The 18,765-nt window shown below is 47.1% G+C and overlaps 1 protein-coding gene across 1 annotated transcript in view; it reads left to right on the top strand.

Annotated features, from left to right (window-relative positions):
- Positions 1-18,765, top strand: part of LOC131592498 (CBP80/20-dependent translation initiation factor-like) — a 565,386-nt gene that overhangs the window by 48,071 nt on the left and 498,550 nt on the right. Inside the window, exons 2-3 of the mRNA XM_058864047.1 lie at positions 7,095-7,166; positions 14,199-14,271. Coding sequence (XP_058720030.1) covers positions 14,260-14,271 — 12 coding nt within the window. The 5' untranslated portion in view covers positions 7,095-7,166; positions 14,199-14,259. The remainder of the gene's footprint in view (positions 1-7,094; positions 7,167-14,198; positions 14,272-18,765) is intronic.

The following is an 18,765-nucleotide window of genomic DNA, read 5'->3' as shown; positions in this document are numbered from 1 at the left end:
CAGTGGTGGCCTCCAAAGATAATACTCGCTGTTTTCACTGTGGGGAATTTGGACACTTTATAAAGGACTGCCCAGAGAGGTCACCCACCCAAGACTCCCGCACCACCTACCAAAAGCCTGAGAAACGGCAGCGGTACCAGCAGCACTCAAGAAACTTGCAGCAGAGTGCGGTAAGGCCCTGTGCGCAGAAAACAAATCAAAAGCCATCTTGCTCCATCCCAACTGTGAGATTCACATCAGACAGCCAGAACCAGGAAGATGGAAAACATCACAGCGCATCACTCCGGGAGATCCCAAGTCACATGAAGAGGATCCAACACATGGAGCGGTACCGATGGGAACCCGGTGCCAGCTGGTAACTGCACTGTCCATTGACTTTACAGATGAAAGTGTTTACCATGTTCTCACAGGAAAGCATGGGCTGAAAGGTGGTCCTTGGGACATCCTAATTATTGGTGACACTTTCCATGGTCCAAAGGAAATTTTGTTTTTCCAGAAGTACAAACAGTGCACCCTGGACAAGAAATCTTTGTCCAGCTTTGCTGCTCGGACCTACCCTTTTATCTTTCACAGGGAACCCCGACTGCAAAAGACTTTCTACTCCCACCAAACCGCATGGAACGACTTCCCCTCAATCCCACAATCATGTGGGCACAGATAGTAGGCTCAAGTAAGCCAACCACCGAGTGCAGTATATTCTGTAAGGGGAAGAAGATCCACTGACCAGGGATGCTGGATACTGGCACAGATGTGACCATCATTGCCTGCTCAGAGTGGCCAGGAGACTGGGAACTGCAACTGTGCTATTTTTTATATGTTCCCCAGCCTCTCTGTAACCACAGTCCACCCCACTGTAGCCCAGAGAGGGTGGAAGGTATTACTAGCGAGAACTATGGGGACGAAAACGAGGCTCTCTCCTTCCTGAGATGGTATTCCAGCTTAATTCCGGGGATCGGGTATGGAAAGAGGAAGAAACTGGTAACGCACTCCTTTTTGAAGTCAGGGAAAGGGGGAAGGATCACAGTCTTACAGCCAATAAGGAAAAACTGGGGAGGAGGGGTTAAGGGGAAGGAGCTAACATTCTGTATTTCAGGGGTACATTCCAGGATTATACCATTTTTCTAAATGCATTACAACACCTCACACTTGGTTATTATATAAAATTTTAGAAGGATTATGAGCTTATCTTGATACAGAACACGAGTTTGTCCACCACTTGTGATTGACAGGCCAGTTAGGTTGCTTCCGGTTTGCTAGTTCTATGTGGTTGATTTCTGAGGTAGTAGAGACTAAATTACTGAGAGCTTTTAAAACTAAATAATGAACAATCCCAAATGCTAGCACGATTAGAAACAGAACAACAAAAAGCAACAGGATTGTTTTGACTATCCAAGTCCACGATCCTGTGAATCCCCAGACTTTGAATAGCTCACTAAACCAGTCCTCAGATTCTTGCTTCACTTGTCCGATCAAGTTCTTCATCTCTCAGAGGGCTACGTGGATGTTGGGAGCTTTTGAGGTCAGGTTTAAGCAGCAAAGTTCTTCAAATTTCTGTCATTCGTGTCCATGCAGCAGCAGAAGAAAATCTATGGCTGCTCGATTTTGGAGCGTAGCCTGTCTGGTAATCTCTTTGTCTTCAAGGAGGGAGCTGAGGGCAGCAGATGTTAAGTTGGCCTGTTTAATTACCCAGCACTCTAGGTGTCCTAATTCATCTAGTGCCTTGGCAGCTGCAACCCATGGAAGAATTATGGATGCAGAAACTCTTTTTAATTTTGCCCAATGAAAAATGTCAGAATCACAATTTGAGTCTAAAATATCAGTGCTTCTTTTGTGGATTTCGTGGGTCGAATTGTCTTTCTGAATCCATTTAATAATTTGGGTTTGGTTGGGTGCCAACAGGGACAGGCGTTTGAAAGTGCAAGGCCCTCCTCGAAGGCGCGATGGGATTCCTGTCCATGCTCTAGCTCCACAAATTAGAAATAGACCTTTAGGGAGGTTTCTTGGATGTAAGCAGAGAGGATTGTCTGCTGTGACTTGATTTAGCGTACCACACTATTGTTTTCCTTTGAATTCTTTTCAATACTGGATTATGTGGTGGTATAGTTTTGTATCTGAGAGCGAGTTGTAAATGAAGTGAACACAAAAAGGTGAGGGGGAGGAACCTTATAGTTCTAATTCTTGGGGCTCCTTATTTGCCTTGGGCAGTACTGGTAACCACTTTTCTACAGGGTTCTTCACTGTCACAGCCCGCCGCCTATGGCTTTCACTTGGCTGGATGCTGTGTGTTTTGGGAATTGTATTAAACTTGGGAGCGCTAAAGCTGGCTGGAAAGTCTCCAGCCTGCAGTGGGATCCCTACCAGACAGGTGGACATAGCGTCATTTGCTGCTGCAGTGGACAAACATATTATCTTGCTGGAGTGTTTGTGCCAGGGTCACCCAGATGTTCTGTCGTGGCTGAGGGACGATCCAGGCAGCTGCCAGGCTGCTCAGTGCGAGCAGGATGACAGCTGAGGTAAGGCTCATCATGGGTTTGAATGTGAGGTAGGTTATCTAAAAGAAAGGAAACAAACACTTTTAAAGCGTATTCACAGTTAAGGTGTACAGGTCAGAGAGTAACCAGAGGTTAGGAAGGTTTCTTCTTGCTTTTTCCAGTGGCATCTTCTTTTGGAAGCAACTGCCACTAGTCTCTCCTCTTCTTCTGCTGGGGCTGGGTTTTTGAGAACAAAAGGCTTTACCCATTTCTGAGGTATCCATCAGGGACCTGTAGAGGTGGATACACATGTGTAACCATGCCCCCAGGTGGCAAGTTTATAGGGGCCCTTGGACCCTCTGCCAGGTTTCAGGGTCCCTGATTAAGACTGGCAGACACTGTGACAATTTAAACTGATCACCACTGTTAAAATGCCGAGCCACTGGAGGAGTCATGTTTTTAAATGAACAGTTCAGGAAATTGATGGTAAACATAGCTTTGCAAAGCTTTTGTTGTGGAGACATCCACACTGTTCCACTGCCCTGCCTGGCTAGGACTTGTTTGAGCGTCTGGTGTGTATGCTCAATCACAGCTTGACCTGTGCGGGAGTGGGGGATGCCAGTTTTGTGGTCCACTCCCCACTGCTGGACAAATTCTAGGAACTCCTTGGATTTATACACTGGGCTATTATCCATTTTAATTTCCCTAGGGATCCCCAGCACTGAAAAGGCCTGTACTAAGTGTTGTTTGGCATATACAGATTTTTCTCCTGCATGAGCAGAGGCGTACACTGCTCCTGAGTATGTATCAATGCTCACATGTACATACTTAAGGCGACCAAAACTGGGAATGTGTGTGATGTCTGTCTACCACACTTCACAGCTTCCAAGGCCTTGGGGATTAACCCTGATGCCTAGCGATGGCACAGCCTGGAGCTGGCAACTGGGACAGGTGGTCACAATGGCTTAACTTGACCCCGTGTCAGCTGGAACTGATGGATCAGTCCTGGCACATTTTGATGGTATTGCTGGTGGCTCAGCTTAGCTTGCTGGAATACATCTGGAAGATGTACCATTTTGGCCGGGGTGTCAAGGGAGTCTGCTTTAAGGTACCCGTCTGCAATTTTGCCTGGTAAATCAGTATGTGACCTCACGTGCATCACATAGATAGGATGCTCTCGAGTTGAAAATAAATAAATTAGTTTTGAGAACAACCTAAAGAGATGTTCGTTCATGATTTCCTTGAGAACTGCCTGCTCTGCTCTGGACACTACCCCTGTGACGTAGGCTGAGTCAGTAACCAAATTGATCGGCTATAATAACTTCTCAAAGGCTCTCACGGCTGCAGCCATTTCAGCTACCTGGGGTGACCCCTCCATAAACTCAACATCAGCTTCCCAATGCTGAGTTTGAGGATTTCTCCAAGTCATCACCCACTTATGGGATGTCCCAGATGCATCAGTGAACACTGTAAGAGCTTTGAGCTGTTCTACAGCTTGTTTTCTCACAAGGAATAAGGTGGAATTCCTCATGAAACAATTTGTGCGATGGTGCATGGACTGATATTTGCCCACTGTATCTGTCCAGAGCTAACTGGAGGTTAACATTTCTCTGCAGCAGGTGCTCAAACATCTCTTTGGTCAGCTTCTCAGGAGAGTGTTTGCCCTCCCCAGAGTCTGACCGGAAGGTGAATACACATAAAGTCACAACCTGCCAGTTTCCGCAGCCTCACCCTGGCCTTTTGGATCAGCTGAGCCATCAGCTCTTGTGGCTTGGTGATGGTTTTGGGTTGTTGATGCGAGAGGAAGACTCACTCTATGATTAAGAGTGCATCTCTCTGCCCCTTGGCCCATTGGAATTCAACCCATGTAGGTGTGGTAATTTCCCTCGGACAATAAATTTGAAAGTCAGCTCAGGCTTGAAGCGATGTGCCTGTCAAGGCCCTTTGTGCTTTTTCAATAGCTGTTTTTGCTTCTGGAGTCAGTTTTGCTAGGAGACAGCAACTCTCTCTCCCCTTTCAATAAATTGAGCAGGGGGCTCAGGTCTTCATTAGTGAGACCTAGCCAGGGTCTGACCCAATTCAAGGACCCACACAGGGAATGGAGATCTGCTAGGGTTTTGGGATTACTAATGATTTCCAATTTCTGCGGGACAACGGTCCGTGCAGTGATCTCCAGGCCCGGGTATTTCCAAGGCGGCAACTTTTGAACTTTGTCTTCCTGCAATTGGAATCCAGCAGAGGTTAAAACTTTAACCACTAGATCAAGTGTGTGTTGCAGCATGTTGTTATTGGGACAGCACACAAGCGCGTCATCCATGTAGTGCAAGATGATGGCATCTCTTTTTTCAGCACAAACAGAGGATAACAACAACGCCACATACCACTGGCAGATAAAGGGACTGGCCTTCATTCCCTGGGGTAATACCCTCCAGTGGTATTGTTTCATTGGGGCTTCCCGGTTTACTGTGGGGATTGAAAAAGCAAACCGTGGTGCATCTGCTGGGTGTAGGAGAATTTGGAAGAAACAGTCTTTTAATGTCCAGAACTGCTAATTGCCAATTTTGTGGGAGCATGGTTGGAGAGGGCATCCCATGTTGGAGTGACCCCATGTCTTCAATTTTCTTGTTTATCTCCCTCAAATCATGAAGGAGGCACCACTTATTTTTCCCTGGCTTTTTTATTACAGAGACCGGGGAATTCCAAGGGCTGGTTGTTTCTACTATGTGGCCTTTGGCTAGTTTTTCTTCCACCAGCTCTTATAGAGCCCTGAGCTTTTGCTTACTGAGAGGCCACTGATTTACCCACACTGGATTATTATCCAGCTACATTAACCATTGGGTGGAGCGCTCAACAGTGGCCCCCTCTAAAAATTCTGGGGGGGTTCTCAGGAATAGTTAGTTTGACTCCCCACTGGAACATGGTGTCTCTCCCCCACAGGGAGCACTGATAGTCTGTGATAAACAGACGGACACTAACCAATATTCCATTCGGGCCCTCGATCTGAACAATGCTCTTAGAAATTTTTGTCAGTTTTACCCCTCCAACAGCTTGTATTTTGCTTGCCACAGGTTGCAATTCCCAATGTGAAGGCCACACCCTTTCGGGTATGATAGTCACATCTGCCCCAGTGTCAATCAACCCTTCTACATGGAGATGTTCTTATCCGTGGGTCAGGTTGCATCCCATAATGGGTTTGTCCTCGCTAACCACTTCTGCCCAGTAAACTCCTGGTGCTTTGTTATCTATGGGAACCTCTGCTGGAACAGGGATCACTTGGGTTATTATCTGCCCTTTGATCAAATAGAAGGGTGGCTGTGGACATCATGCTAAGAGTGTGAGATGTGTTCTCCCTTAATTGTCATGGGAGCTACTTCCATCTCTAGGGCTGTGTCTGCTGTGTCCCCAGTAACAAAATACCTACTATCCAGTCCTGCCATGTCTTGTGAGTTGTCCTGTAGGTCCACTCCAATGACTGTCCAACGGTCAGTTCTGATATGAAAAGCTTCGGCAGTTACAAGTCTAGATCAGTTTTGCGGTTGGCAGATCTTATTAGGCATGCATTCCCCACAATTATTTTTCTGCAGTCTCCCACCTCCCTCACCTTTTTCCTCCTTTTTAATTGAAATAGACTCTTTTTTCTTTTTTTTTCCACTTCATTTGTGTCTTTGTGCTCAGCGGGAAAGCGCTTAATTTCCAGTTTTTTTGTTGATTACCTACAGCTTCTTTTTGGCGTTTCTTTTGGTGCTGGCTTTGAGGACAGTCCCTGGTGACGTGTCCTGGCTTCTTGCACTGGAAGCAGATGATGTGCTGGAGGTGTTTTGATGGCATCTGTGGCTTGTTTATTCCTGGTGTTGCAGCTGCCACAGTCCTTGGGTTTATTGGTCCTGGCTTCTTGTCATGTACACTGTACAGATCTGCTTTCTTGGCACATGCTTTTATCATGTCTGCTATAGTGGGTGGAGGATTGATGGGCAGATTCAGGATCACTCTGCGGCAGGCCTCGTTGGCATTTCTTTGAGCCATCTCTTTGATCAGTTCTGGTTGTGCCACTGGTCCCTCCACTTGCTTTTGTATTTGTCCTCAATGCTGGTCGACAAACTGCAAAAAACTTTCTGATGGAAGCTGTTTAATATTAACATAACTGACTTGGATTTCAAGTGTTGATTATTTTTTATGTCTTTTCTGCTACATCATAGATCCTATCTAAAATAGATTTTGTTAGAACCTGCACCTGGTTTTCAGGTTTAGTCTACCTTCTCTCCCTGCATAGATGTTCTAAATTAATTTCATTATTTTCTGCATCTTTTGCATCCTGAATGCTTTGCTTACGCTCCTCTAGGAGGTTGTTTAAAGACTTTTTCCATGAGCTTTCCCAAAAATCAAACTCAGTGGGGGTTAGGAGACACCTGAACAAGTCTTTGAGATCAGCAGGAACTAATTCCTGATATTTTAATGTAGTTTTTATCATTCTTTTTAGTACTTCACTATCTCTACTGAATTCCCTTTGGATTTTACAAATTTCCTTTATATCTTGGTAAGAGAAGGCTTGGTACTGTCTATTAATTCTTTTTTTACCAGTATATATCACAAGTGCAGCTGTAAGCATATCTTTATCTTCCCCAGGGCCTGTATCTCCTGGGTTTCCTTGCCCACCCCCACCCCCACCAGGCTCAGGGGGCCTCGCTCCGCCACCAGGTATGTGGAGGGGCCCAGCCCCACCCCCACAGGAGCTGGGCGGGGGCCTATCCCCACCCCCAGGGGGGTGGGACCGGGAAACCCCTTTCTTTGCCCCCCTACGGGAGCAGGGGGTAGAGCTATCTCTCCCATCCCTACCCCCCTTGTGGGGACAGGAGGAAGGGGCATGGGGAGCAGGGTTACAGCATTTGGAGGCGGGGTCACAGGGTGATGTATACCCTTTTAGGGGTGGAGTCATGCAGGGCGAAGGCATGGTGGGGGGGGAGGGAATGTCTGAAGAAAAGAAGGGGTTATGGGTGGAGTAGGGATTGTGGGCGGAGTAGGGGTGGGGGGTGGGGACAGGTGGGTAAAAGGGATTATGGGAAGGGGAAGGGAAGTACGATGGAGGTCTCCCCATGTGGCTATCTGGCACATGGCCAGCGCCATTTTGGGTCCCACACACATGGAGATAGGCGGGTTCATTGCTTTTAATGATTGGAATAGATGGGTACAGGGAAAGGTCTTGGATAGCTTGCGTGGCACTATCAGAGATGGGGGGGCTGAATGAGACACATGGAACCACAAATTGCATTGTCAAGGTGCATTTCCTGAGTTTTTTGGTCTCTTATATGTGTCTTTTTCATCTCAGGAGCAGAGGGTTTGGGGGAAGGGTTAGGGGGAACCAATGGAAACTGCAGTGGCTGTTCTTTTATTTCACTTTCTCTGTTAATCAATTCTTTTTGAATTATAATAAGAAAAACCGGGAGATAATTTGAAGCAAATTTCTCTGCTCTGGGACCCACTGCACCAAGTGCGGCTCGGCTCAGACCCTGCCTTTGTGCCTGTGTAGCCAAATGCGGCTCAGGCCTGGACCCCACCGCTCTGTCCGCGCTGCTGAGTGTGGCTTGCGTCCAGCGCGCCGCTCCACCTGCGGCACCGTGCCTCCGCACTGGGACCAGAGCAGGTCCAGTGGCGGCGGCGGTTGGCAGGGAGGGGCAGGGCGCGTGGCTCGGTGCGCTCTGCAGCCACTGGTTCGAATCCCGCCACTCTGACTTACCAGTTAGCGATGCAAAGAAGATCCCCTCTGTTCTAGAGCCGACCTTCCAATGATTGAAAGGGCTATCGGCTCCTTCCTTGTGAGCCCACAGCCACACAAAACAGTGTTTGTCTCCCAAGGTAATTGACTATATGTCCTGGGGTGACTTTACCTTTAAGATAGCTTCGGGAGCTGGAGGGAAGTTGAAGCTGCGAGAGGCTGATGGAAGTTTTTTCTTCTGACCAATTATTGGTCATTTCTGAGAATTGGTGGCAGTTTTAACCATTGAGAAGTGAGATCAACTTTTGAACACCTACCTTAAGATGTAAAGCCAGGGCTCTCTTGCTCTCTTTAGTTTCCGGCTTCTGGCAAGGTAACAAGGCTCTGTCTCGGCCTCCTCCCCCCTCCCCTCCAGGCCGGACAAGGCCGCAGAGGGTGGCGGGGAGAGAAACTGAGCCGGGCGGCCTGGCTTGGTTTGCAGTTTCTGCTGCTGAACTGAAACCTGACACCATGAACATCTGCAGCTTGAGCAAGACTTTAACTCTTTTACTACCAAGATGAGACTTACAGATTACTCTTTTTCCCAGAGAGAGAGAAGGAAGAGAGAGAGAGGGATAGTCAACATGAAGAAGACATCATAAAACCATCAAAGACAGTGAAGAAAAGAATTAGGTTTTAGATGGAGAAGAGAGAATAAGGAGATGCTTTATAAGCTGAAATATTTTTCTGTTAAAGCTATGGAGATGGACAATAGTGTTCTGAAAAAAGCTCCTTTAATTCATGACAGAGTATATTGGGAGGAATGGAGTGTTCAAAGTGTGGATTTTGAGCAAAAAGTGGAGTAATTGTGATGCAGTGAGGTGCTGGAACAGAGGGGGGAGAAGTAATAGTTGAAGATTTGAGGCCACTTGAGGCAAAGAGAAAACTTCTGTTTCCAGGGAAGCTCAGAGACAGATGAAGACAACTTTTGCCTTTGAACAACTCATCCTTGAAAATGACATCCCTAGACTCATTGACCCATACACACCTCAGAGTGATGTGAAATGAGAGGCGAGAACTGATGACAGATTTCTGGGCAGCTGGCATCAGAGAAATAGAAAGCTATAACAGAAATTGTTTTCTTGTGAGAAACTCCATAGATTAGGAGAAGACTTCTGTTTCTCTACAAAGACTGATGAAAAGGCTCTAGCAGGAATTGGGACTGTTTTAACCACCAAAGTTCCAAAGTTTTTTGTCTCTATGTTGTCATGTGAACAAGAGAATGGTTGGGTAGTGGGGTAGAAAGGGGGTTTTCTGGAGGTTTTACTCTGGTGGTCTTATTCTTGTAGTTTTGTTAATAAACTTTCTTTATTCCTTTTAAGTTTTAAGCCTGTTTTGCTCTTGTTCTAATCCATATCTCACAGCAAGAAATAAGTAAGTTTTCTAGTAATTTTTTAGTTACTGCTTTAAAACCACGACACTATACTTGAAAGACTTTTTTGAACCCCACAAATGGAGTTCCAGTCACTTGTGGGGAGTTCTAAGTCTCCTACCACCGGGGCACCAATTGCTATTTTTCATATGTTCCCCAGCCTCTCTGTAACCACAGTCTGCCCCACTGTAGCCCAGAGAGAGGGGAAGATATTACTAGCGAGAACTATGGGGACGAAAACGAGGCTCTCTCCTTCCTGAGATGGTATTCCAGCTTAATTCCGGGGATCGGGTATGGAAAGAGGAAGAAACTGGTAACGCGCTCCTTTTTGAAGTCAGGGAAAGGGGGAAGGATCACAGTCTTACAGCCAATAAGGAAAAACTGGGGAGGAGGGGTTAAGGGGAAGGAGCTAACATTCTGTATTTCAGGGGTACATTCCAGGATTATACTATTTTTCTAAATGCATTACAACACAACTGGTGACAGGCATGATTTCTGGGATTGGTGGAGTCCCAGTGTCTATGTGCAGCAAGCAGAATATCATCGTCAAAGGACCTGAAGGCAAGATGGCAACCATCCAGCCTTTCGTCGTAAGAGGCCCCATCACCCTATGGGGCCGAGACATTCTATCTCAATGAGGACCTTCCTTACACATTCCCAGGCCAGATTTCTAATTGGGGCCACTGAGGGGCACACACCATCACTTGCCCCTCGGCTCACCTGGAAACGTGAGGAGCCAGTCTGGGTCGAGCAGTGGTCCCTCTCAAAGGAAAGTTGCGCACACTGGAAGCCCTAGGTGAAGAGCAGCTTGCCAAAGGCTACATCATCAAAACCAGCAGCCCTTGGAATTCCCCAGTTTTTGTGCTGAAAAAGACTGGAAAGGAGAGATGGAGACTCCTCCATGATCTTTGCAAGATCAACAACATCATTGAGGACATGAGTCCCCTCCATCCTGGCCTGCTCTCATCATCAATGCTGCCTTGAGACTGGACTCTCGCCATCATAGATATCAAAGTCTACCTTCAGCATCCCGCTGCACCCTCAAGATGCCCCCCACTTTGCCTTCTTCATCCCCTCTCTTAACAGAGAGGCTCCACACAAAAGATATCATTGGCTTTATCTTCCTCAAGGCCCAAAGAACAGCCCAACTATATGCCAGTGGTACGTTGCTCACATTCTGTCCGCCATCTGGAAGTTATTCCTGGATGCAATCATCCACCACTATATGGATGATATCCTGGTCTGTGCATCAGAAAAGACTTGGACAAAGCGGTTAAAAAGACCATTGAAACCATAGAGAAAGCAGGATTTGAAATTTGTGAAGACAAAGTGTAGTACACCAGCCCATGGACTTATCTCGGACTCCAGATCCGTGAAAAAACATTGTACCCTAGCAGCTCGTTATCTGAGATGGCCCAAAGACCCTGAGAGACTTACACAGTTTGTGAGGGTCCATCAACTGTCTACATCCCCTGATAGGAATTAGAACAGAGGACCTCGCCCCCCCGTTCAATCTTCTCCGTGGCAGCGGAGACCTGGACTCTCCAGGGACTCTCACATCAGAAGCCCGAGATACCATCTCCAAAGTTCAAGAAACCCTGTCTTCATGCCAAGCCCATCACTTCAAGCCCAGCCTGCCTTTCCAGTTTATCATTCTGGGAAAGGCCCCCGTTTCCATGGGTTGATTTTCCAGTGGGACCCTCAACTCAGAGAGCCTTTATTGTTACTTGAATGGATCTTTACAATCAACCTACAAAAACAATTAACACCTTTCAAGAAATCATGGCACATCTAATTAAAAAGGCAAGGACTCACCTCCGCTTTCTTGCAGGGTGTGAGTTCACATGCATATACCTGCCACTGACTACTGGAGACCTGGAGCATTTGCTCCAGACTAATGAAAAACTCCAGTTTTCCCTAGATAGCTATACAGGCCAAATTTCCATCCACATACCAAAACATAAACTTTTTAATGCGGCCTTTAATCTGACCCCAAAATTAGTCCAAAGTAGGACACCTCTCAATGCTCTAACCATTTTTACAGATGGCTCAGGCTCATCCCACAAGTCTGATGACCTGGAAGGACCCCAAGACTCAAAAGTGGGAATCTGATGTCCAAATAGTGGAGGGATCTCCACAAATTGCTGAATTAGCAGCTGTTGTCAGACCCTTTGAGAAATTCAAAGACGAACCCTTTAATTTAGTCACAGATTCAACTTATGTTACTGGTATAGTTATGAGGGCAGAACATGCTTTTCTCAAAGATGTTTCCAATCCAAAATTACACCAACTGATCTCTGCATTAACTCGTTTAATATCCTACAGCAAGCAATCGTACCATATTATGCATGTGAGGTCACACACTGACCTCCCAGGTGCCATCACAGAAGGGAATAAGAAGGCGGATGCATTGGCCATGTCAATAGAAACTGCTAACGTCCCTGACATCTTTGCTCAGGCAAAGTTGTCACATGCATTTTATCATCAAAATGTACCTGCCCTCATCAGAATGTTCAAGCGCTCAAAAGATCAAGCAAAGGCTATTATCACAATGTGTTCGAACTGCCAAAATTACCAGATACTGTCTATGGGTACCCTGAAGCCTGATCAGCTGTCATTTGGGGCAGAGTGATGTGAGGCTTTTCCCACCTTTTGGAAGGTCTAAATATATGCACATGTCGGCTGATACATTTTCTGGAGCAATATTTACATCAACTCACAAAGGAGACACTATAAAGCATACTATTAATAATTTTCTTCTTGCATTTGCCACTCTGGGTGTCCCAAAAAATATCAAAACAGACAATGGACCTGCCTATGCCTCTCATAGATTAAAAGAGTTCTTCAGTGAGTCGGTAATTGAATACAATAGAGGGATACCTGCAAATCCCGCAGGGCAATCCATTGTAGAAAGGACCCATCAAACCCTCAAAAGAGTCCTCTGTGGATGCTAGCTCTGGAGCAGGCAGCAAAGTGCCTGTGAAACTGCAGGCCATATAGCTTCTCAGCCTTGCCTGAGAAGCTAGCCTGGGAAAAACATGAGAAAGAATTAAAACAATCCTCAGAGACGGAAAACAGCCTTGCAGGTGTTGTTTTCTGTCTCTTGTTTTCTTTGCAAGAGAAAGTCAGAGGGGTGTTGTGCCCCACTGACCAATAATGGTAATGTAGTAGTTTACTAACCAATAAGAGTTTCCTTTCTGTACTTTGCACGTATCGGTCTATAAAGAGACCTGAAGTAATAAACTACGAAAAATTCTCCTGTCCGACTCCATGATAGTCTGTGTCATCTCTCCTTGCCGTTCCTAATAGAGCGACAGTCCTCCATCAACAACGGAGAGAAGCAGTAATTATATCCCCTGTTGAGAGACTCTGAAAGGCTCTCTGTTTTAGTTTAGGGCAAATTAGGGAGGAAAACTCTGGATGGGGATTTCCCCAGGGAAATGCCTCTCCCCACCAACCGGTCCGGGAAAGGGAAAAAATTTCTTTGGAGAGAAGTGGAAAAAGCTGTTTATTTAACAGAAAATTGAATAATATTAAATAATAAAACCTCTTGCTGTTCGATGGGATGGCAAATCTAGGAAGAAAAGTCCTTTTCATGTGGTGTGTAGCTCGGCTTGCTCAGTTTCTTATCAGTCCCTCCAGCGCTGGAAAAGTGCCGAGGCCCAGGCCCTGGTGGGCCACAGGCGTGGGCTCCCGGGGTTTAGCTGGGTGTTCAGTCCAGAGCAGGCTTGCACAGATCCAAGAAAAAGGAAAAAAAAACCAAAGGTCCGGGGAATTCTTCTGCCTCAGCTAGCTAAAACTAACTAAAAGCCAGGGAGAAGCTCTGTCCCGCCGTCTGTCTGTGCTGCAGACAACACAGTCCAGGAGCGAGATGTGTGGGAGTTATATTTTCTTTAACACAAACTGCGGCTTCTTTTTCCCCCTCTTTTGCTCTCAGAGCCAGTCTTAAAGGTACAGAGCTTAATATATAACATAAACCAGACGATTGGGGATACCAGTATCATAAAGTCACCCCAGGACATTCCACCCCTTATCCCCATATCGTCAACTTATTATCAAAATTAATGTATATATATATTTTAACTCTACAACACATACATTATACAGACAAGGGAATTAATTCACGATCTTCACCCAACCATCAGATCTCCCTGAGGTACACATTGTGTTGTTCTATTTTTCCGCATTATCCACCATGTGCAACCCGGTCCCTGAGCAAAAACAACCCCACGAATGGGTTTGTTTGCACTCGAAGTAGAATTGATCCAAACTGTCTTTCCTAACAAACCTCTGAGATGTACCGCTGGGACTTTGTCTCCGTCTACTATATACAGGGCCTCGGACTGGGCTGGGCCTGCTCGGTTGGTGGAACCTCGGGTGTTAACTATCCAGGTGGCCTTTGCTAGATGCTGCTCCCAATTTTTGAAAGATCCCCCACTCAATGCTTTCAAGGTAGTCTTTAACAGTCCATTGTACCTCTCCACTTTCCCTGCAGCAGGTGCATGGTAGGGGATATGGTACACTTACTCAATGCTATGTTCCCTAGCCCAGCTGTTTATAAGGTTATTCTTGAAATGAGTCTCATTGTCTGACTTAATCTTCTCAGGGGTGCCGTGCCTCCAAAGGACCTGCTTCTCAAGTCCCAGGATGGTGTTCCGGGCTGTAGCATGAGGCACAGGGTAGGTTTCTAACCATCCAGTGGTGGCTTCTACCATCGTGAGCACGTAGCGCTTTCCTTGGCGGGTTTGGGGCAGTGTGATGTAGTCAATCTGCTAGGCCTCCCCATACTTGTATCTGGACCACCGCCCACTGTACCAGAGGGGCTTCAACCGCTTGGCTTGCTTGATCGTGGCACACGTCTCACAGTCATGGATAACCTGGGAAATACTGTCCATGGTTAGATCCACCCCTCGGTCTCGTGCCCACTTATAGGTGGCATCTCTACCCTGATGGCCTGAGGCATCATGGGCCCATCGAGCTAGGAACAACTCTCCCTTGTGTTGCTAATCTAAGTCTATCTTTGACACCTTTATTTTTGCAGCCTGATCTACCTGCTCATTGTTTCGGTGCTCTTCATTAGCCCTACTCTTGGGGACATGGGCATCTACATGACGGACTCTCACAGACAGTTTCTCTACTCTGGTGGCGATGTCTTTCCACTCATCAGCAGCCCAGATTGGCTTTCCTCTGCGTTGCCAGTTGGCTCTTTTCCACCTTTCCAGCCATCCCCACAGAGCATTGGCTACCATCCATGAATCAGTGTAGAGATAGAGTTTTGGTCACTTCTCTCTTTCAGCAATGTCCAAGGCCAGTTGAACAGCTTTGAGTTCAGCAAGTTGGCTTGATCTACTTTCTCTTTCAGTGGCCTCTGCGACTTGTCGTGTGGGGCTCCATACGGCTGCTTTCCACTTCCGGTTCATCCCTACGATGCGACAGGAACCATCAGTGAACAGAGCGTAGCGTGTTTCTTCTGCTGGAAGTTGGTTATATGGTGGAGCTTCTTCAGCCCGTGTCACTTGTTCCTGCTCTTCTTCATCAGTGAGATCAAAGTTTTCACTTTCAGGCCAGTTTGTAATTATCTCCAAAATCCCAGGGCGATTTGGGTTTCTAATACGGGCGCGCTGCGTGATGAGGGCGATCCACTTGCTCTATGTAGTGTCGGTGGCGTGGTGGGTAGAGGGAACCTTTCCTTTAAACATCCACCCCAGCACTGGCAGTCGGGGTGCCAGGAGGAGTTGTGCTTCTGTGCCAATCACTTCTGAGGCAGCTTGAACTCCTTCATAGGCAGCTAAGATTTCCTTCTCTGTGGGAGTGTAGTTGGCTTCGGACTCTCTGTAGCTTCGGCTCCAGAATTCCAGTGGTCGGCCTCGAGTCTCCCCAGGCACTTTCTGCCACAGGCTCCAGGACAGACCATGGCTCCCGGCTGCAGAGTAGAGCACGTTCTTCACATCTGGTCCTGTCCTGACTGGGCCAAGGGCTACTGCATGAGCGATCTCCTGCTTAATCTGAGCAAAGGCTTGTTGTTGTTCAGGGCTCCACTGGAAAGTGTTCTTTTTGCGGGTGACCAGGTAAAGAGGGCTCATAATCTGACTGTACTCAGGAATGTGCATCCTCCAAAAACCTATGGCACCTAGGAAAGCTTGTGTTTCCTTCTTGTTGGCTGGTGGAGACATTGCTGTGATCTTGTTGATGACATCAGTAGGGATCTGACGCCGTCCATCTTGCCACTTTACCCCCAGAAACTGAATCTCACGAGCTGGTCCCTTAACTTTGCTCTTCTTGATGGCAAAACCGGCTTTCAGGAGAACTTGGATGATTTTCTCTCCTTTCTTAAAGACCTCTTCAGCCGTCTTTCTCCAAACAATGATGTCATCAATGTACTGCAGATGTTCTGGAGCCTCACTCTTTTCCAGGGCAGCCTGGATCAGTTCATGGCAGATGGTGGGGCTGTGCTTCCACCCCTGGGGCAGTCGGTTCCAGGTGTACTGCACTCCCCTCCACGTGAAAGCAAACTGAGGCCTACATTCTGCTGCCAAGGGAATGGAGAAAAATGCATTGGCAATGTCAATAGTGGCATACCACTTTGCTGCTTTGGACTCCAGCTCGTACTGGAGCTCTAGCATGTCCGGCACGGCAGCGCTCAGCGGTGGAGTCACTTCATTCAATGCACGATAGTCCACAGTCAATCTCCATTCTCCTTCAGATTTACGCACAGGCCAGATGGGGCTGTTGAAGGGTGAGTGGGTTTTGCTGACCACCCCTTGGCTCTCCAGCTCTCTGATCATCTTGTGGATGGGGATCACAGCATCTCGAGTTGTTCTATACTGTCGGCGATGCACCGTCGAGGTGGCAATTGGTACTCGCTGTTCTTCCACTTTCAGGAGTCTTACTGCAGATGGGTTCTCTGACAGTCCAGGCAAGGTGTTCAGTTGCTGGACACCCTCTGTCTCTACAGCTGCTATCTCAAATGCCCACTTAAGCCCCTTTGGGTCCTTAAAATACCCACTTCGGAGGTAGTCTATGCCCAAAATGCACGGGGCCTCTGGGCCAGTCACAATGGGGTGTTTCCTCCACTCATTTCCAGTCAGGTTCACATCAGCTTCCACTAAAGTAAAGTCCTGTGATCCCCCTGTCACACCAGCAATAGAAACAGATTCTGCCCCTACATATTTTGATGGGATTAGGGTGCACTGGGCACCAGTGTCAACTAAGGCCTCATATTTTCGTGGTTCAGATGTGCCAGGCCAACGAATCCACACAGTCCAAAAGACACGGTTTTCCCTAGCCTCTACCTGGCTAGAGGCAGGGCCCCTCTAAGCCTGGTTATCCTTCTTTCCTTGGGTATATGTCTTGGAGGTTCCTTCAAGAGAATCAGACATGTCATCATCATACTTGTCAGTTTGACTACAGGCTACTGGAGCGGCTTTCTTTTTGGTGGAGTATCCCCCCTGAGTCTTGCTGTCTTCTAATTCACGCACTCGTTGTGCCAGAGCACCAGTAGATTTTCCATCCCATCTTTTCATGTTTTCTCCACAGTCACGTAGGAAAAACCACAGCTCAGCTCGTAGCTTTTTCTCTCTATCTGGGGAATTTCTGCGTTGGGTCCCGGGGCTCTTGGACTGTGCTGCTGAGACTGGAAGAAGATCTTCCTTGAGTTTCTTGAAATTCTCTTCCATTTTGTCTTGGAGGTTTCGCATATCTGTTCTCACAGCTGCAATTGTTGCCTGCATGGGGCCATGCACGGTATCTGCATATGTTCGAAGTTTCTTCGCCATATCCAGCACAGTCTCCTCTCGGTCATCCCGCTTCATTGTTGCTAAAGCAGAAGCGTATTCTTGTGGCTCAAGTCGAACAAGTTTTCGCCACATCACAGATGTACATGGCACCAAATCTGGATTTCTAGTACCTAAGTCACCCACGAAGACAATCTCTACTATTGCTATTTCTCTCAAGCGCTGAATCCCTTGTTCTATGGTTTTCCAACGAGTTTGCTGTATATAGAGATCGTCTGCACACAGATATCTTTGTGCCACACTTCTTAGGACCCGTTCCCAGAGACTGTAAGGGTCAGCCCCCCTCATCACTTCTTGATCGATAACCGGATCATGTGACAGGGATCCCAGATGCCTCGCTTCAGTGCCATCCAGAACTGTAGCTTCACCTGCAGCATCCCACAGACGGACTAACCAACTAATTATAGATTCATCAGGTCGTCGAGTGTAATCTTTTCTCAGGCCACGAAGGTCCTTCAGGGAGAAAGGTTCACCAGCGCCTTCTGATTTCTGATCAGTTGCTGGTCTTGAGGGTCCTTCCCCCTCATCGCCATTATCATCATCTACTGGCCGATCGGTTTTGGTTTTGAATTTCATACCTCTCGTGGTAGGAGCAACAGACACTGGCTTAGGTTCACTGTCTGGTGTGGCCACTGGCTTAGGCTCACTGTCTGGTTTGGCTGCTGGCTTAGGCTCACTGTCTGGTTTGGCTGCTGGCTTAGGCTCATTGTCTGGTTTGGCTGCTGACTTGGCTGCAGCCTGAGTGACTGGGGTAGCTGCTGATTTATCTGCCTGCCCTACAGTATCTAGCAGCGTGCGATAAGCATACACTAGGGCCCAGCTTATTGCAATGAAATTTTTCTTCTTAGAATCATCACAGCAATTCTCTTCCAGATATTTCCCTACTTCATCTGGGTTCTGAATTTGTTCACGTGAAAATTCCCAGGCTGGGGAATCAGAAAATTCCTCCAGAGTTCGGCCAATTCTTTCCCATTCTCTACTCCACTCAGGATTTTTCACACCTGAGCCTACTTCTGGGACAGGGGTTTCATTGGCTCCTCTGGATATCTCAGCCCTCACTCTAGAGAAGTTACAGGCCGTATAGAGGAAGCTTAACAGCTGAACTACCAGGAAAGTAGTATCCTTAACACTCAGGGGAAACTGGATATTCTCAAAGAGGGACATAACAGATTCAAAGGAGAAAAAGGAAAGAAAAGGCTGAAAAGCCTCATCCCCTGCTCTTCCTCTAACAAACTGGGTACAATTACCAATAAACTCCCAAAATGTGCTACTGGGACTGGGAGGCAGGGTCGGGCGAAGAAACCATAAGCCAAACATACCTGACAGAAACTTCAGTAGTTCTATAAACTTCTTACAAATAATTATCACCAAGCCCAGCAC

This window comes from Poecile atricapillus, chromosome W (genome assembly GCF_030490865.1).
Source record: "Poecile atricapillus isolate bPoeAtr1 chromosome W, bPoeAtr1.hap1, whole genome shotgun sequence".
Lineage (NCBI taxonomy): Eukaryota > Metazoa > Chordata > Aves > Passeriformes > Paridae > Poecile > Poecile atricapillus.
This window is presented reverse-complemented; position numbering and strand designations above follow the sequence as displayed.